Consider the following 21,654-nt stretch of genomic DNA (forward strand, 5'->3'; position numbering starts at 1 on the left):
GTGGAGGAGAAATAAAGACTCTCTCAGACAAATAGAAATTGAGTGAATTCGTTGCCAGTAGACAAGCCTTGCAAGAAATGTTAATTTTTAAAATTGAACAATAAGGAAACCCAATTATAAAATGGGCAAAAGGCCTGAGCAGAACCTCAGCAAAGAAGATATACAAATGACAAATAAGCGTTTGAAAAGATGTTCCATATTATATGTCATCAGGAAAATGAAAATGAAAACAACAATGAGATACCACTACACACATACTAGAATGGCCAAAAAACCAGAACAGTGAGACTACAAAAAGCTGATGTGGATGTGGAGCAACAGGAACTCTCACTCATTGTAGGAGGGAAGGCAAAATGGTACAGCCTCTTTGGAAGACAGTTTGGTGGTTTCTTACAAAGTTAAACGTATTAGCACCATACAATCCAGACATCATGCTCTTTAGTATTTACCTAAAAGAGGTGAAAAGTTATGTCCACACAGAAATCATCACATAGGTGTTTATAAGCAGCATTATTTCTAGGTGCCTAAACTTGGAATCAACCAAAATGTCTTTCAGTAAGTGAATGGATAAATAAACTGTGGTACATCCACACAATAGAACATTATTCATGACTGAAAAGAAATGAGCTATCAAGGCACGAAAAGACCTGGAGGAACCTTAAATGCATATTACTAAATGAAAGAAGTCAATCTGAAAGGCTAAGTACTGTATGGTTCCAATCATATGACATTCTGGAGATGACAAAACTATGGAGACAACAAAAAAAGATCAGTAGTTGCCAGGTGTTGGCAGGAGGGAGGATAAATAGTGGAACACAGAGAATATTTAGGGCAGTGACACAATTCTCCATGATGCTATAATGGTGGATACATTTGTCAAAACCCAAAGAATATATAACACCAAAATGAACCGTGACGTAAAACTATGGACTTTGTGTGATAATGATGTATCAATGTAGTTTGATCAGTAGTAATAAACTCACAAAAAAATGACATTTTGCTACTATTTTTTTAATTTATAAGAGCTATGAATACTCTTTTTTATAGAGCATCATACTTTCATGGAAACTCTATATATCACTTTGAGAAATAAGGTGTTTCTTTCCTCTCTGAGTTGTCTTTGTATATTCACGTTTCCTAATTTCAGTGTAGGGTTTTTGTATGTGTATATCTAAGGTTTTCCTCAAGTGCTTATGATTTTTAGTTCTGTGGTTTTTATTGACAAATGAGGCATTATAAAGATGATAGAGGTTAAGTGTGCAATGGCAGGGTTTGTTGAGTGGGGTATTCCACTTTGGGGTGATCAGGCAGGGACCAAGCTATTTCTTTTGCGTCCCCAACTATAGGGATGTTGGGTTTTTTCTTTTGGACTGGTTAATATTCCCAGGGAATAACCCCTAAGTTCTGTGCCTGGGATATAGGTATTGGGGCTTATAGGAGGTGGAGGCAGGATGCCCAGAGCTGAATGGGGTGATAGGGCTCAGATTCCCCACACAAAAAAAGGATTTTCACTTGTTTTCCCTTTTCCAATATGGTCCCTTACCCCCATCCTTCATTGTAACCAGTCTCTCCAAATCGAGAGCCCACATTGTTTAAATTCTCCAGAGAGTCTTCTACTGGGGCGGGGGTGGAGTGTGAGGGTAGTTTCCAGGCTATGCAGATGTGGGAAAGGGATCTGGAACTCCAAGTGTTCCTTACATAGATTTTCAACCAATATTTTTACGTGCAGTCCCACCTGTACCCTCTCTTCAGAGGTAGCTGAGGCCTCCAATTCCTGAAACTTTCAGGGGTTCTTGTTTCTAGGCTTCCTTCCCTGATGTATTTGGGGCTCCACTATTCTTGCTTTCCAGGGTCTGTTACCATTTGTCTACTTTTTAGTAGAATTTTCTAAATTTTGACATTTCTTGTCTGCTGCTGTTTCTACTATTTTTTTTTTGTCTTTATGAATGTGTACCCTATTCAACAGGAAGATGACAATAAGTTATTTGAGGATATAAGTAAGGCCCCACATTTTGCTATAAAAGCAGGATGGATTTCAGTTATACAGATAAGGGAAGCTACTTGAATTTTTATAACACTTTTATTATTATGTACCCCTCCTACTTAATTTTCATTGTGGAAAAGATAAACATGGTCCGAATGGTAAGTTTTATGTTCTGTAAGTGTACAGTACAGTAGTGTTAACTTAGGCACCTTGTTGTGAAAGAGATCTCCAGAAACTTTTCATCTTGCAAAATTGAGGAGACAGTGTCAAGATGGTGGCATTGGGCAGACTCTGAACTCATGTCCTCCCATGGACACAACAAATTTACAACTACTCTTGGAACAATTACCCCTGAGAGAAAACTGAAAACTGGATAAAAATAACCCCCACGACAAGGGACAGCACTGACTACAGTGGAAGAGGCAGAAATTCCCTCCTGGAGAGGAAAAATCAACCTTCAACCCACAGCACTTCACAGCCAGCTGGGAGCAATCTTAAGGTACAAAGGCTTCCCTGGAGGAGTAGGGGATCTGAGCAGAGGAGCATTACCACAATAAGCAGCTTTTGAATTAAGCACAACCGAGACAAGTGTCATAATATCTGGGTTTGCTGGCTATTAACTACATCAGGGAATACCCCAAGAGAAGCTATCTTATAAGGGGGGGAAAGCCTGCTGTTTAAAGGGCCCATGCACAAATTCACCCATTTTGGAAAGCAACCTAAAGTCACCAGAAAGAAACCTGCACAGTCCTTTGGTGAAAAGAGACTCACTTGCTAAGCTCTGGGTGCATCTCATTGAGAGTGACACCACCCTAGGGACTGAGACTTTGGCAGCAGCCATCATTGTGACCTAGTACAGGTTTGCTGACACAGATGCTGGCAGATTCCATTGGAGTTCCTCCCCTGGCCGGTTAGCCCAGGGTCTGCCCTACCCCCTAGAGTGCCAATTTAATCCAACTCAGCCAGGGCAGGGCAACTCACCCTAGGGACTGGCCCCACTCAACATCAAGCCCTCAGGCAACTTGTGGGCCCACATAGGTGGGATGCCTGGAACCTCTGCAGCAGAGCAAGTGGGTCCACCTCTATGGGGGAGGGCATGCATGAGGGGTAGGCCTGCCTTGGTGGAGTGTGTTGGAACTCTGTAGTGGGGCAACTGGGTCTGCTTCAGGGGGTCAGGCACACACAAGGAGCAGGACCATGTTGACCAGGTGTGTGGCTTTGCAGGCAATGGGGCTTGTCAGCTGCATTAGAGTTGTGCTTCTCAAACAGCCACATAGGGGATCATCTCTACCTTCCAAAGCCTGAAACAGTTGGGTGCGCCCATACCTGGAGCCAGACCCAGTAAGCTGAAATCATGAGAGAGCTGAAAACAGCCTTGCAGTCCTGAGGCCCACAACAATTGTAAGACCATAAGCCTAGCAACCAGCCATGCTGGGGGCCTACTCACTTAGCAGAAAAATTGCAACAGGAATGTACTATTAGACCTTGCAGCCAACTGTGCTGGGGCTCCCCATTCCTGATAAAGTGACTGAAGTGTCCATAGCAGCTACATACAGCTGAGCATTACAACCAACTGGCTAGGGGGACAGCCTAGCCTCCACAAGCACCTGCAGCAAGAGCAACCCTGACACAGCAGAAGTACACATGTACCCCACACAGGGGACACTCCTGGAACATTTGGAACTGGTGACGAGAGGGAAGCACACTGCTGGGCCTCATAAGACATCTCTGACATAAGGCCACCTCCCCAAGATCAAAAGACATAGCTGACCTACCTAACACATAAATATAAGCACAGAAAAAAAAGAAGCAAAATGAGGAGACAAAGGAATATGTTCATAGTAAGGGAAAAGGACAAAACCCCAGAAAAAGAACTAAACAAAAGAGCGATAAAAAATTAATATGACAAAGAGTACAAACTAAGAGTCATAATGATGCTCACTGCTCTTGAAAGAAGAATGGATTAACTCAGTGACAACTTCAACAAAGAACTGGAAAATATAAAAAAGAACCAATCAGAAATGAAGATGCAATACTAGAAATGAAAAATTCACTAGAGGGGCTCAATAGCAGAATAGATGATACAGAAGAACGGTTCAGCAAGCTGGATGAAAGACGAGGAAATCACTGAAGTTGAACAGATAAAAGAAAAAAGAATGAGGACAGTCTAAAGGATCTCTGGGACAATGTCAATCACCCTAAGATTCATATAATATGTGTCCCATTAGAAGAGAGAGAAAAAGAGGCAGAGAATCTATTCAAAGAAATAATAGCTGAAAACTTACCTAATGCAGGAAGCAGACATCCAGGTACAGTAAGCACAGAAAGCACCAAATAAGATAAACTCAAAGAGGCCCACACCAAGGCACATTGTAATTGAAATTTTAAGAATTAAAGATAAAGAGAGAATTCTAAAATCTGTGAGACAAAGGCAACAAGTTACATACAAAGAAGACCCCAGAAGACTTATCAGCTGACTTCTCAGCAGAAACCTTATAGGCTAGAAGGAATTATCATGAAATATTTAAAGTGCTGAAGGGAAAAAGTCTACAGCCAAAAATACTCTACCCAGAAAGATTATCATTCAGAATGGAAGGAGAGAAAAAGCTTCCCAGACAGGCAAAAACTAAAGGAGTTTATCACCAAGAAAGCAACCTTACAAGAAATACTAAAGGGACTTATTTAAGTGGAAAAGAGAAGACCACAAATAGGAATAAGATAATTATCCAAAAACCAAAAAGCACAATAAAATCATTGATAAAGGCAAATATATAGTCAAAGTAGCAGATCAACCAGCTATGAAGATAACATGAAGGTCAAAAGACAAAAGTACTAAAATTATCTATTTCCATGATGAGTGGATAAGAGATACACACAGAAGAAAAAAGAGGTTAGAGATGATATCAAAAACGTAAAATTGAAGGTTCTACAGTGCACTCTTTAATTTCCACATATTTGTGTATTTTCCAGTTTTCCTTTTTTTTATTTTGAAGGTATGCCTTTTTTTCTTTTTTTGGTGAAGAAGATTGGCCTTGAGCTAACATCTGCTGCCAATTTCCTTTTTTTTTAATTCCATTTCTCCACAAAGCCCCAGTACATACTTGTATATCCTACTTGTAAGTCATTCTAGTTCTTGTGTGTGGGATGCCATCACAGCATGGCTTGATGAGCAGTGCATAGGTCTGCACCTAGGATCCCAACTGGCAAACCCCAGGCAGCCAAAGTGGAGTGTGCAAACATAACACCTCAGCTGTGGGGCTGGCCCCTCCAGTTTTCCTTTTGTTATTGACGTCTAGTTTCATTCTATTGTGGTCAGATAAGATTTTTGGTGTGACTTCAATCTTCTTAAATTGGTAAGACTTACATGGGGCATAACATATAACTATACTGAAGGATGTTGCATGTGTGCTTGAGTAGAATGTATGTTCTGCTCTGCTGATGGTGTGTTCTGTATATGTCTGTTAGGTCTAATGGTCTACATAGTGTTGCTAGGTCCAACTGGTCCACAAAGAGTTGTTCAAGTCCTCCATTTCCTTATTGATCTTTTGTCTGGTTGACCAAAACAAAATTGCTGCACCCATGATCGAGAGGTGATAAGCAAACTGTTTAACAAGATCACTGTGCAGGAGCCAACATTTGGAACCATGCTGACTATAGACAGCTAGGAAGGTGGCACACACAGCTGAGCAGTCACTCTACGTGAAATGACACAGGGTTTTCTCCTTCTGTTCTCACAAAACCCAGTTCACAAACACAAGCACATGGAAACCCAAAGCTGAATGTCATGATATCCTCCAAACTATAGTAATGTTTTATTCAGTTCAAATTTCTTGGTCCACTGAACTTGGAATCAAATAATGTGAGTGGAGCCTGGTCCTCCTCCAGAACAAAATCAAGAACTTTGGGAAAGTTAGCTCTCAACTTGGTTTGTTTTTTTCCCTAAATCTCTCAAGTGAGGACAAATTACACATAAATATATATATTGTGCAAAATACATTATAACAGACACAAAATATTTGATATGTGAATTTCCTTAAATCAGTTAAAAATATGATAGCTATTAAGAGTGAGTTATGTAAATCATATGTGCTTGAAGGTATTTAAATCTCACTCCTTAAATCATTTCTGCTCAGGGTATCACAGCATTTAGGGTACTGTAACTGCTGAGGTTTACTGTTAGTGGTTCCTCACTTCTTCTAGCCATACACAAACTGGTCATGTATACAGTACAGCAGCCAAACCCTTAGATTCCCCAGAATCCATTACTTACCCAAAGCAAAATGTAATACCACAAAATTAAATCTATTTCCTATTATACCAATACTGGGTAATCCCATATATTAAAGCACTACAAACGAGGATGTTAGAATATAGTCTCAGGTTAGGAATCAGGATTCACTGGCACAGAAGAAGTGAGAAATTATGACCCCACCCTTTCTGACATCTGAAAGCAGATACTGATTAAGATCCAGACTCCCCTGGGAAGTGAGGCTGGGTTGACTATGCACTTGGTGTCCCCATCCCATACCTTAACAAACATATTCCAAGTGAAGGAAAATTTTCCCAAAATGTTCCCACTTCTGGTTTAATACAACACAGGACTGTTGAGCAGTTCCACTATCTCTGTCACAACATATAAGTTCACAGCTGTTTTCCGGCACTGCTTCAGAAATAATGGCTCTGGATCCAACAATTTCCTGGGGATGGAAAAGAGGAGAAGGGTCAGAGTTGGAAGGGATGCCTTCTCAGGATACTCGGGTTAGTCTTCTCCTCAGGACCTAGAAGGTGTGCAGAGCCTGTGGACTTTGACAGGTGATCCCCAAATGGGTAGAAAGATACTGGCTTATAGGTGAAGTTACCTAGGACAACAGAGCATCTCTGATATGCACAGTGGAGGGGCCCCCATTCTCTGACAGGGGTTCATGTATGAGAGTGTTCATGCCATACTGTGAAAGACATCTGCATTTTCAAAAATTCTATTGGCTCTGGTAGGGGCTGGTTTATATGTTTCCAGCACTAGGGCCTCTCACCAGAAGAACCTAGAAGTAGACAAGTCCACATGGTTGAGAACAGACCTCAGGAGATCCTACTGTCAAAGCAGGGAAACCACATCCATCACTGTCCAAAGGCACAGTCAGGGTGGGATGTGGAGCAGACAAAGCGGGGAGGATTCTGGGTGACTTTTCATGACTATCACAGGTGGGTCTTTACGGGTTCACTGTTCTTAATAGGTGGTTGGAAGGGCTGACTTGAAGATACAGATTCAGGGGAGGTGTGAGAGGTCTGAAGGACTGAAGACAAATTTCATGTCCATTTCAGTCTGAGACTCAACTCTGATTATACTCAAGGCCACTGAAGTTAGTGCCCTGGATGACAGCCATATGGACCACTGAGAGACCCTTAACATGCTTTTCAGTGGAGGAGGTCACTGAGCATCAGTACTGGCTTTTCCCATTGCCCTTGGGGGGATATTCAAGCCCCTTATGTGGCTCTAAGGTGCTGTGTCATCTGATATCTGCTTGTCTCCAAGCCTCATTTTATATCACCTTCCTCAAGATTGACTAAGCATCCACATCACAGGGCTCCCTGCTGATCCTGAAAATATCCAGCCCTGTCCTGTCCCAGGGCTTGTCAGACCCTCGTGCTCTTGCTTCCTTCATTCTTTAGGTCTGAGCTCAACTTTTAGCTCCACAGAGAAACACAAACAGACTCCCTTCCATCCAGCCAGTCTCTTTCACCTCCTGCTTACCTTCAGAGCCCCCGTCACAATCTGTGACCACCTTTTAGCTGAAACACATTACATGCCCTGCATCCCATTTATTAAAAGTATCTAATTGCCTTTCTTTTCACATTTAAAGTTTTGAGCTCAGGCTTACTTATTTCTCTTGGTGCTAGATAATAAAATGGATCCCTGAAACTGTAGCCTCTTTAACTACTGAAAGAAATTCCTAGGACAAAATTTTTTTCTTTTCTTGCAGCTGTAGAAACCCAAATAATCTTTTGCACTATGAACAGTCTTTGCAGATGTTAGTCCTAAGAAGGGTGTGACAAGACACCAGGGATACAGAAATTGTGCATGCCCTGTCAAAGTAACTTTTAGTCTCTAAACAGTCTGTGATTTTAATTAGTTCCTTACTTTAATAATTCTTTGCATTGATAGAAATATTATTTAAATTGACATCTCTGTCTCTAGAAGACGTAAAGACTTGAGAAGTTCTTGTTAAGCCCTTAGAGGATTATTGAAGATCTGTCTTTTTCCCCACACGCAAGGAGTTAAATCCTAGGACACTGATGCATACTTTATTTAAGCAAAGAATTTCAGAGTCTTTGTCTCTCTTAAATTAATACTTTGTTAATTTATTTTTTATAACATTTCCTCACTCATTGCATGTCCCCTACTCCACTAAATATAATCTGCTTTAGGACAAGGATTTTGATCAGTCTTGTCATTATTCTCAGCACAAAATAGCACTGTAATGCATAATAACCTTTTTAGTAAATATTTATTACATAACTAATAACTATTAAGTTGAATGAGTGTATGAATGAATCCTCAAGAAGAGCGTCATAATCTGGGATGTGATTTTCTTCATTCTGAACCTCAGCAACAAAGTCTCTTTGCCTAAGAGGAGGGCACCTTCTGGGACCCTGCCAACCCGTTCCCTTCCCCTCCCACAGCCTCACCTCTTTTGAAGGTCTGTCCAGGTATGGAATGGGATGGTAGCAATCCGATATCGGAGGGAGGATCCATAGAACTCAGCAGCTTCCGGCAACAAGCCCGCTTCTACTCCAGCATTCACACTCACACGAGCCTTCCACTTCTTGACCGCAGTGTCAGTGATGAGGAACCGTCCTGTCTTGACAGTTTCTAGGGACAGAAATAGTAGCCTTAGGTTTAGCCAAGAATTTACTGGAAGAGCTGGTGTGCCAAGTGGAATAATGGTCCTATTTTGCCCCAGCCCTCTTACTTATTTTAATCTCTCAGTTGAGAAGCTAACTAATCAATTAATATTTTAAAAGTAAATTACGGCCAAGGACAAATGTTTGAATCCACCCAGGGGATGGAGATCAGGGATGATATCCTGACCCTAAGAAATGGTGACATCACTTGCGTACTTGTCCAGGAGACCCACATCATAATCTTTCCAGGCAAGGGCCTCCTGTAGCAGGCACAGCATCCAGTCCTAGAAGGGAGAGCACTAGGGCAGAAAATATTTCGATTTCAGCCAGAAAGACGTGGGTGTGGACCCTGGCTCTATTAGTTCCCGGGTATGTAATGTGGAACTAATTATTTTGTAGGCTTCAATTTACTATTATGTAAACTGGGGATAATATTCCTATCTCAAAAGGCTGCTGTAAGTACTAGATGAACTAATGTATTCCTTGGTTAATAATCAGTAAATTCTCAAACAATCTTAGTTCCTCGCCCCTTGCCTTCAGGCAAGGCTCATCCTGAGATCTCTCTGTGTGGATGTCTCAGAATTTCTTGCGTGCTGCACCACCTCTCCCTGAGCTCCATTGTTTTTCACTCCTTGTCTCCTGTGCCCACGGCTGACAATACCTGGGACTGAAGAACTTGGTTCGAGGATGTCCATGAGGGAGACTTCAGTTGGAACTTCAGGTTGTTCCCAGAACTGTGAGTGAGTCTTCCTCTTCAGTAATAAAGAAAAATGATGTATTCTGGTGGCACTCAACAAGTTTTTGGCAGGCCTCAGATCTTTGTCTCCAATCTCTTTGGTGATATTCTTGCTAGTTCTCTCAAACATAGAGGGCATGTTGCTAGGAGCAGACAGAAGGGGAGTACAAAGATCAGTTGGGTCTACAGTTGATAGTAAATGAGTTTCTATGTGTCATGCAGAAAGTTGACAGTAATTTGAATACTTCATAGAGAAGTATTTGTCCTCTCTACACAACGAGATAGGATATAAATGCAAAGTATGCCCATGTTGGAAGCTGGAAGGGGCCTAAGTCTTACTTAAACAACTATCTAGTGAGATGATCTTTAGTGAACAGAGATGAGATACCTAGACTAGAGTACCACCCAGGTCAGAGGGACCCATGAGCACTTAGTTAATTTGTTGGAAGTGACAAAGAGGAGAAGAATTCCCTTCCAAAAATTCAACACATGTACTTTCTTATGCCATGGTAGTTAAGATCAAGCTGGCCAAATTGTATGATTTTTAATCACCCACTGGAAGACTGATTTTTATGTTTGTGTGAATTACCCATGTTCAGTGTGTAAAATCCATGCCTTTCAAAATTTATACAATCTTACTGTGACTGAAATAGAACAAGAGTGTAGCCTTCATGACAATGGAAATGAGAGGGATAAATCAAAAAATCCAGAGGCCTGCATTGTTGTTCTAAGTGGACCCTGTTTCACTAGAAAATTATAGAGTGAATCACCTCTCCTATGAGTCAAGAGCCTGGTATAGGTAGTCATCCACCTGGATGATATTCTCATGCTGCCATTAAACACTTTCAATTTCAAAGAATGATGTTAGCAAGATGGCAGAACAGGAATTTTGAGTCCTCATCTCTCCAAAGAAACACCAATTTTGACAATGACCCACAGACAAGAGTACCTTTGTGGGAGTCAAGTGGAGAGGTCCCAGCACCCCACAGACAGGGGAAAGCTTCCATGCGCAGGGACCCCATAAACCCAGGGCCCGGGGAGACCAGAGAACAGAACTGATCCGAATCCAGATGGCACAGGAGAAAAGCAGCCCCTCCCTCCCGGCAAACCGCGCTGGGCGCTGCCATCTTGCCCGAAGGCAGAGAGCTCAGAACGTACGGCTCTCGACCCCCATCTAGTGGCGACAGGCTGTAACTGCAACCGAATTCTACCACCATGGGAAAAAACTGCTCCTCTACCATCCAGCAATTTATAAAAGCCCCAGATCAGAAGGAAAACAATAAAAACATAGAATTAAGTCCTGAGGACTTGGAATGAGGTAAACTAAGTGAAAATGAGTTCAGAACAGCTATAATCAAAAACCTCAATGAGGTAGAGAGAAAGATAGAGAAACAAGCCAATGAGTTCTGGAGTTACTTCACAAAAGAGATTGAAATTATAAAGAAGAATCAAACAGAATTACTAGAGATGAAAAACACAATGGACCAGATAAAACAGAAGACGGATTCCCTGAATGCCCGTGTAGACACTATAGAAGAGCAAATTAACATAATCAAAGATAGACGGGCTGAATGGCTCCAGACAGAGGAAGAAAGAGAACTAAGAATTTTAAAAAATGAGGAAAATCTCCAAGAGATAGTGGATTCAATGAGGAGAAAGAACTTAAGGATCATAGGAATTCCCGAGAACATGAAAAAGGAAAATAGAGCAGAAAGTGCTCTTAATGAAATTATAGAAGAGAACTTCTCAAATGTAGGGATTGACGGAGAAATGTGTGTAGAGGAAGCTTTCAGATCTCCTAGATTTGTCAATGTAAAAAGACCTACTGCAAGGCACATAGTAGTACAAATGGCAAAAATGAAAGACAAAGAAAGAATACTCAGGGCAGCAAGACAGAAGAGAATAACTTACAAAGGAGCTCCTATCAGACTTTCAGTGGATTTCTCTACAGAAACCTTACAAGCTAGGAGAGAATGGAGTGACATATTCAAAGCTTTAAAAGATAAAAATCTTCAGCCAAGAATACTCTATCCAGCAAGAATATCCTTCAGATATGAGGGAGAAATTAAATCTTTTCCAGACAAACAAAAGTTAATGGAATTTGTAACTAAAAGTCCTCCACTACAAGAAATCCTCAAGAAGGCTCTCATATCTGAAAAAAGAAAAAAGGGAGAAAGGGGTCACAAACCAAAGAGTAGGGAGACTGATGGATAGAACCAGAACAGGATAGCAAATATTCAACTATAGCTTTATGGTAAAGGTAAGGAAATTACCAAAGCAAGGATGATCTTATCACTCTAACTACAAATTCATAACACGAGTTGGAATAAGAAATGAAAATAATTATTTAGGAGGGGAAGAGCAAAGGGTCTAAATCAGTCCAGGCCAAGTAAGTAAGAGACCACCAAGAATAGACTATATTATACACGAGATTCTAAGTACAAACTTCAGGGTAGCCACTAAACTAAAAAACAGAACAGAGCCACAAAACATAAATAAGGAAAAATCTAAGAAACCCAGCATAAGAAATTGCAGTATTAAATGGGTGGCTAAAGCACACAGGAAAAGAAATGCAGGAAAACAAGATAATGAGCGACAGATTGACAGCATTAAGTCCACATGCATCAATAATCACTCTCAATGTAAACAGATTGAACTCTCCAATAAAAAGAGACAGAGTGGCAAAATGGATTAAAGAACAAGATCCAACAATTTGTTGCCTCCAGGAAACACACCTCAGCCCCAAGAACAAACACAGGCTCAGAGTGAAGGGGTAGAGGACAATACTTCAAGCTAATAGCAAGCTAAAAAGGGCAGGTATTGCAATTCTTATATCAGACAAAGCAGATTTCAAAATAAGACAGGTAAAGAGAGACACAGAGGGACAATATATAATGATCAAAGGGACACTTCATCAAGAAGAAATAACGCTTATAAATATCTATGCACCCAACACAGGAGCACCAAGATTCATAAAGCAACTATTAACAGACCTAAAGGAAGATGTTAAAAACAACACAATAATAGTAGGGGACCTCAACACCCCACTCACATCAATGGACAGATCATCCAGACAGAAAATCAACAAGGAAATAGTGGAGCTAAACGAAAAACTAAAACAATTGGACTTAATAGACATATGTAGATCACTTCATCCTAAAACAGCAGAATACACATTCTTCTCAAGTGCACATGGAACATTATCAAGGATAGACCATATGTTGGGAAACAAGGCAAGTCTCTACAAATTTAAAAAAATTGAAATAATAACAAGCATCTTTTCCGATCATAATGCTATAAGGCTAGAGATTAATTACAAGAAAAAAGCTGAGAAAGGCACAAAGATGTGGAGACTAAACAATACACTACTGAACAAGCAATGGATCATTGAAGAAATTAAAGAAGAAATCAAAAAATACCTGGAAACAAATGAAAATGATAGCATGCCATACCAACTCATATGGGGGTACAGCAAAATCTGTATTAAGAGGAAAATTCATCACAATACAGGCACATCTTAACAAAAAGAAAAATCCCAAATAAGCAATCTTAAACAACACCTAACTGAACTAGAGGAAAAAGAACAAATAAAGCCCAAAGTCAGCAGAAGGAGAAAAATAATAAAAATCAGAGCAGAAATAAATACTACTGAAACGAAAAAGGCAGTAGAAAGGATCAATGAAACAAAGAGCTGGTTCTTTGAGAAGATAAATAAAATTGACAAACCCCTAGCCAGACTTACAAAGAAAAAAGGGAGAAAGCTCAAATAAACAAAATCAGAAATGAAAGAGGAGAAATAACAACAGACTCTGCAGAAATACAACGGATTATAAGAGAATACTACAAAAAACTATATGCCAACAGAATGGATAACCTAGAGGAAATGGATAAATTCTTGGACCCCTACAATCTCCCAAAGCTCACTCAAGAAGAGGCAGACAATTTGAACAGACCAATCACAAGGAAAGAGATTGAAACAGCAATCAAAAACATCCCAAAGAATAAAACCCAAGGACCAGATGGCTTTCCTGGGGAATTCCATCAAACTTTCAGAGAGGATTTAATACCTATCCTTTTCAAGCTATTCCAAAAAATTAGGGAGGATGGAACACTTCCTAACACATTCTATGAGGCCAACATCACGCTGATACCAAAGCCTGACAAGGACACCACGAAAAAAGAGAACTACAGGCCCATATCACTGATGAACATAGATGCAAAAATTCTAAACAAAATTTTGGCAACCAGAATTCATCAATTCATCAAAAGGATCACACATCATGATCAGGTGGGATTCATACCAGGGACACAGGGATGGTTCAACATCCGCAAATCAATCAACGTGATACACCACATCAAAAAACTGAGGAATAAAAACCACATGATCATCTCAATAGATGCAGAGAAGGCATTTGACAAGATCCAACAGCCATTTATGAAAAAAACTCTGAACAAAATGGGCATAGAAGGGAACTACCTCAACATAATAAAGGCCATATATGACAAACCCACAGCCAACATCATACTCAATGGGCAAAAACTGAGCACCATCCCCCTGAAAACAGGAACGAGACAAGGATGCCATCTATCACCACTCTTATTTAACATAGTACTGGAGGTCCTGGCCAGAGCAATCAGGCAAGAAAAAGGAATAAAAGGAATCCAAATAGGGAGGGAAGAAGTGAAACTCTCGCTGTTTGCAGATGACATGATCTTATATATAGAAAACCCCAAAGAATCCATTGGAAAACTGTTAGACGTAATCAACAACGACAGCAAAGTTGCAGGGTACAAAATCAATTTGCATAAATCAGTAGCATTTCTATATTCTAATAACGAACTAACAGAAAAAGAACTCAAGAACACAATTCCATTCACAATTGCAACAAAAAGAATAAAATACCTTGGGGTAAATTTAACTAAGGAAGTGAAGGACCTATATAATGAAAATTACAAGGCCTTTCTGAGATAATTGGATGATGACATAAGGAGATAGAAAGACATTCCATGCACGTGGATTGGAAGAATAAACATAGTTAAAATGTCCGTTCTACCTAAAGCAATCTACAGATTCAACACTACCCCAATCAGAATCCCACTGACATTCTTTACAGAATTAGAACAAAGAATCCTAAAATTCATATGGGGCAACAAAAGACCCCGAATTGCTAAAGCAATGCTGAGAAAAAGGAACAAAACGGGAGGAATCACAATCCCTGACTTCAAAACACACTACAAAGCTACAGTAATCAAAACGGCATGGTACTGGTACAAAAACAGGTGCACAGATCAATGGAACAGAATTGAAAGCCCAGAAATAAAACCACACATCTATGGACAGTTTATTTTCGACAAATGAGCTGAGTGCATACAATGGAGAAAAGAAAGTCTTTTCAACAAATGGTGCTGGGAAAACTGGAAAGCCATATGTAAAAGAATGAAAATTGACCATTCTTTTTCACCATTCACCAAAATAAACTCAAAATGGATCAAAAACCTAAAGGTGAGACCTGAAACCATAAGGCTTCTAGAAGAAAACGTAGGCAGTACACTCTTTGACATCAGTATTAAAAAGATCTTTTTGGACACCATGTCTTCTCAGAGAAGGGAAACAATAGAAAGAATAAACAAATGGGACTTCATCAGACTAAAGAGCTTCTTCAAGGCAAATGAAAACAGGATTGAAACAAAAAACAACCCACTAACTGGGAAAAAATATTTGCAAGTCATATATGTGACAAAGGCTTAATATCCATAATACATAAAGAACTCTCACAACTCAACAACAAGAAATCAAACAACCCAATCAAAAAATGGGTTGGAGACATGAACAGACATTTCTCCAAAGAAGATATACGGATGGCCAATAGGCACACGAAAAGATGCTCATCATCGCTGATCATCAGGGAAATGCAAATCAAAACTACACTAAGATATCACCTTACACCCATTAGAATGACAAAAATATCTAAATCTAATAGTAACAAATGTTGGAGAGGTTGTGGAGAAAAAGGAACCCTCATACACTGCTGGTGGAAATGCAAACTTGTGCAGCCACTATGGAAAACAGTATGGAGATTCCTCAAAAAATTAAAAATAGAACTACCATATGATCCAGCCATTCCACTACTGGGTATCTATCCAAAGAGCTTGAAGTCAGCAATCCCAAAAGTCCTATGTACCCCAATGTTCATTGCAGCATTATTTACAATAGCCAAGACATGGAAGCAACCTAAGTGTCCATCAACAGACGAATGGATAAAGAAGATGTGGTATATATATACAATGGAATACTACTCAGCTGTAAAACAGAACAAAATCATTCCATTTGCAATAACATGGATGGACCTTGAGGGAATTATGTTAAGTGAAATAAGCCACTTAGAGAAGGATAATCTGTGTATGACTCCACTCATATGAGGAATTTAAAAATGTGGACTAAGAGAACAGTTTAGTGGATACCAGGGGAAAGGTGGGGTGTGGGTGGGCACAAAGGGTGAAGTGGTGCACCTACAACACGAATGACAAACATTAATGTACAACTGAAATTTCACAAGATTGTAACCTATCATTAACTCAATAAAAAAATAAATAAATAAAATAAAATTATCCAGTCAGAGGAATAAAAAGAAAAAAATGAAAAAGAGTGAAGAATGTCTACCAGATTTGTGGGACATCATCAATAGAACCAAGCAAGCATTATAAGAGGCCCAAAAGGAAAAGAGAGAAAGGAGAAAAAGCTTATTTAAAGAAATAATGGCTGAAAATTTCCAAAATCTGGGGAGGGATATGGACATCTAGATCCTTGAAGCACAAGGGTACACAAAATGGGATCAATGCAAAGAAGATTAAACCAAGACACATTATATTGAAATTCTAAAAATTCAAAGACAGAGAGTTTTGAAAGTATAAGAGAAAAGTGATTCATTACATACAAGGGAACTCCAATAAGACTCTCAGTAAATTTCTCAGCAGAAACTTGCACACCAGGAGAGAATAGAATGATATGTTCAAAGAGCTGAAAGAAAAAAACTGCCAACCAAGAATACTGTACCTGGTAAAGCTGTCCTTCAGAAATGAGAGAGAAATAAGACCTTCCCAGACAAACGAAAACTGAGGGAGTTGATCACCACCATACCTGCCTTAATAGAAATGCTAAAGGGAGCTCTTCAAGCTGAAATGAAAGGACTCTAATTAGTAAGATAAAAACATATGAAAGAATAAACTCACTGGTAAAAGTAAGTATAGTGTCAAATTCAGAATACTGTAATATTTTAATACGGGTGAGTAAATCACTTTTAACTCAGTATAAATGTTAAAAGACAAACGTATTAAAAATAACTAGAGCTAGCCCTAGTAACGTAGTGGTTAAGTTTGGCATGCTTACTTTGGGGGCCCAGGTTCAGTTCCACACCACTTGTTAGTGGCCATCCTGTGGTGGCCACTCACATAAAAAAAGAAGATTGACAACAGATGTTAGCTCAGAGCAAATCTTCCTCAGAGAAAAATAAAAATAAAATAAATAAATAACTATAGCTATAATATTTGTTAATGGGTACACAATATAAAAATATGCAAATTGTGGCATCAATAGCATAAAATGTGGGGAAAATAAAAGGGGTAGAGTTTTTATATATGATTGAAGTAGAATGGACAGTTATAAGTATAAGATGTCTTATATAAGCCTCATGGTAACCACAGAGAAAAAACCTCTAGGGGCTGGCCCCGTGGCTGAGTGGTTAAGTTCACGCCCTCTGCTTCAGCAGCCCAGGGTTTCACCAGTTCATATCCTGGGTACAGACATGGCACCACTTGTCAGGCCATGCTGAGGCAGTGTTCCACATGCCACAACTAGAAGGACCCACAACTAAAAATATACAACTATGTACCAGGGGGATTTGGGGAGAAAAAGCAGGTGAAAAAAGAAGATTGGCAATGGTTGTTAGCTCAAGTGCCAATCTTTAAAAAAAAAAAAAAAAGTCTAGCAGATACACAAAAGATAAAGAAAAAGGAATGAAAACAAACTTCTACAAAATATCACGAAATCATAAAGGAAGACAGCAAGAAAAGAAGAACGGAACAAAGGAAAAATAAGGCAGTCAGAAAACAATTAACAAAATCACAATAGTAAATCTTATTTATCAGCAATTACTTTAAATGCAAACGGATTGAATCCTCTAATCAAAAGACATAGAGGTGCTGAATGGATTGAAAAAACAAGATCCAACAATATGGTGTCTACAAGAGATTCACTTTAAGGGCACACATAGACTAAAAACAAAGGGATGAAAATATATATTCCATGCAAATGGTAACCAAAAGAGAGCAGGGATGACTATATTTACATCATATATATTGAAATTTAAGTCAAAAACTGTCATGAGTGACAAATAAGGTCATTATATAATGATCAAGGGGTCAATTCATCAAGAGGATATAACAATTGTAAATATATATGCACACAACATTGGAGCACCTACATACATAACTCAAGTATTAACAGAACTGAAGGCAAAAATAGACAGCAGTACAATAATAGTATGAGATCTCAATATCCAGCTTTCAACAATTAATAGATAATCCAGACAGGAAATCAACAAAGAAACAGAGGACTTGAACAAAACTAAAGACCAAATGGGCCTAAAAACATACACAGAATTTTCTATCCAACAGCAGCAGAATATACATTATTTTCAATTGTACACAGATAGTTCTCCAGGATAGAGCATATGTTAGGCCACAAAACAAGTTTTAATGAATTTAAGAAGATGAAAATCATATCAAATATCTTTTAAAACCGTAATAGTATGAAACTAAAAATCAATAGCAGGACGAATATTGGAAAATTCACAAATATGTGGAAATTAAACCACACACTCTGAAACAACCAATGGGTCAAAGAAGAATCAAAAGGGAAATCAGAAAACATCTTGAGAGAAACAAAAATGGAAACAAAACAACATACCAAGACATATGAGATGCAGCAAAAGCAGTTCTAAGAGGGAATTTTATAGTGATAAATGCCAACATTAAGAAAAAAGAAAGATCTCAAATAATCTACTTTACACCTCAAAGAACTAGAAAAAGAAGAACAAACTAAACTCAAAGTTAGCATATGGAAGGAAATAATAAAGATTAGAGCAGAAATAGATGAAAGAGAGACTAGAAAAACAACACAAAGGATCAACAAAATTAAAACAAAATGAAGTCTATTTTTAAAAGAGTTAGATTGGCAAAAGGGTTTAAATTAACATTGCAAAGTTTTCAGAGTTTACTTGTTTCTTAGCTTCATAGAGGGGGGTGATGAAGGCTCGGAAGTGGTCTGGCAGTCAATCAGTAGAGATAATAAGTGATGGTTGAATTAAAGAGATATTTTCTTATATGTTTCCTTCCTAACAAACCTATAACAGCTAGCTAAGAAGTTCCTGGGGCTGGCCCCATGGCAGAGTGGTTAAATTCACATGCTCCACTTTGGTGGCCCAGGGTTTCACTGGTTCAGATCCTGGGCATGGAACTATCACCACTCATTAAGCCATGTTGAGGCAGCGTCCCACATAGCAGACCAGCAACTAGAATATACAGCCATGTACTGGGGGGCTTTAGGGAGAAGAAAAAGAAAAGAGGAAGATTGGCAACAGATGTTAGCTCAGGGCCAATCTTTAAGAAAAGAAAAGAAGTTCCCAATTTTCCAATGTTCTGCTAATTTCCATGATAATAAAACTTTCAGAATCTCAGGGGGAAAAAAACCTAAACAAAATATTGGCAAACTCAACCCATAAATGTCTTTAGAAAATCATGTGTTTATTCCAATAAAGGCAAGAATCATTTACTTCTAAAATATCTAGTACTATAACTTACACATTTACATATTAATGGACAAACTATGTGATCATTGCAGGAAATGTAAGAAAATCATTTGATAAAGCTCCCATTTATGATTTTTTTAATTGAGCAGATTTGGAATTTAGGGACTTTTTCACTGAATTTGATAATAGAATGCATCAAAACTCTGCAGCAAACGTCAAATTAATGGTGCAACACTAGCAATATTCCTTTAAAGACGGAAATAATACAATGGTGTTCATTCCTACCACTGCCATTCAACAATCTTCCGGAGGTTCTATCCATCACAGTGATAAAAGGGGAATAAATGAGAAGAACGAGATCTGAAAGGAACATCAAAACTGTTACTATTCACAGATGATATATTTATGTACAAGACACGGGAATCAAAAGATAAATTATTAGGATAGTCAGAATTCAGTAAGGTTGCTAGATATAAGATCAATATCAAAAATCAATAGTGTTCCTGAATACCAGGAATAAACAATAGAGAATGCAACTAAGGAAGGGAGTGAACTAAATAGATTTGTGATACAAAACGACCCCTCAGTCTGAAAGGGGGCAACAGTGGATGAAGGTAGCCTAGTTATGAAGCTGTTTATGGCAATGTTCCAGGTGAGAGATAACAGCAACTTACACCAGGATGATGAGTAAGGAGATGCTATAAAATCAAACGGAGTCAGTGGTAGCTTTTGTGGGAGCATGAGTAAGAGGGAGAGATAAAGAAAGATTTCCTGGTCTCTGGCTTGGTAGCTGGATGATGGCAGCGCCATTTTCTTGAGTAAGGGAACACTGAAAGGAGACCTGTTTGAAGAGGAAGAAAATAACTCATATTTGGATATGTTGATTTTGAGATCCAAGAAGAGATTAAAATAGATCAGCACTCAGAATAGAGAACTGCCCTGGAGATAAAAATGTTTGAGCTATCTGTGCATAGGTGGAAATTGAAACTTGAGTGTAAATGAAGTCATGAACTTGAATATGTAATAGCTAGACAGGGAAAAGTGTTCATGGAATTTTACAGAGCACGTTGAATGAGACCAGTCCTTTTAAATTGCTCCCTTCTGTGCAAATAGGACTAGGATTTCCCAGTTATGTAGAATTCAGTTTTTGAACATTCATTGAGTGGCTGAAAAGAGAAAGAATATTCAATAGTTCATGTAAAAGCCATGATGTGACCATTTCAACTCTGTCCAGGGTGGGCCACAGAAGAGATCAGTGGACAACAGCGAATTACAGAAACTAAAGAAGATCCTCTAAGACTGAGCAGGATAAGGATGTAACAAAGATACCTCCCTGAGCCTCACATGCTTGCATGTTGTTATCAGGAATTCTCCTTTATTAAGGAGAACTTCAGGAAGAATTGCTGCCTTCTTTTTGGGACAAATTATGCAAAAAAACAATACCAAACCCTCTATTCATTCTACAAATCCATCCTGAACATTTCTGTCTCTGACCATAGTATCATCTCTTCTTATTCATCCTTGAACCCCAGTTAGAACTTACCAGATTGTATATTGTTTTGTCTTATAGAGAAAGATTCCAATTGAGTAGGCCTCCTTCCAGTCCTCAGACCTCCTGATATCAAGCAAAGTTTCCCAGACAAACTCCAGAGAACAGATAAATGTGACTCTGCTCACAGAGTTTTCCTTCCACCAACAGATCCCAAACTCAATTTCCAATGCAATATCCTGGAAAAACAAGCATAGAATCACCCGTCTTCTCTTCCAGGAGACCAAGTCGAGAGCTGAGTTCTGGATCACAGAATCTTAGCTCTCAAGTCCTTCCCCTCCAAAAGTCTATGGACCAGAATGAGGCAACATTTGATTATATATATGCTAGGCGTTCCCAGAGCAGAGTAGAGAGATCTCTTCAGAAGCAATGCTCTTCTGATGCAAAGAGAACTGTCTCAACAAGTCTTTGATTTGTAGATTTCATTGTGGCTGAAACAACTTATCTGGCTCATGTTCCCTCTTAAAGGCGGTGTATGTAAAATGCAACTGAGGATCAGCAAGAAAGGTAGAAGTAAGATTCAAGATGCCAGGGCCCTGGGGAGAGCCTCTGAACTGCCTAGTTGTGGGGATCTGTACAAGAGGAATTAACATTTTTAACACCTTGTTGTGTCAAGTGCTATGCACATGTTATATAATCCAATCTTACAAGAATATTTATCTTTAAGATAAATAAAAGA

General features: G+C 39.0%; 1 protein-coding gene across 1 annotated transcript in view; it reads right to left on the reverse strand.

Moving 5' to 3' along the window:
* GSDMC (gasdermin C) overlaps positions 1 to 21,279 on the reverse strand; it is a 30,007-nt gene extending 8,728 nt beyond the window's left edge. The window contains 4 exon segments of the mRNA XM_070480905.1: positions 6,513 to 6,681; positions 8,669 to 8,852; positions 9,546 to 9,763; positions 20,970 to 21,279. Of these exon segments, the coding sequence (XP_070337006.1) occupies positions 6,513 to 6,681; positions 8,669 to 8,852; positions 9,546 to 9,759 (567 nt within the window). The 5' untranslated portion in view covers positions 9,760 to 9,763; positions 20,970 to 21,279.
* Positions 21,280 to 21,654: the final 375 nt, after the last annotated feature.

Source organism: Equus asinus, chromosome 12 (genome assembly GCF_041296235.1).
Source record: "Equus asinus isolate D_3611 breed Donkey chromosome 12, EquAss-T2T_v2, whole genome shotgun sequence".
NCBI lineage: Eukaryota > Metazoa > Chordata > Mammalia > Perissodactyla > Equidae > Equus > Equus asinus.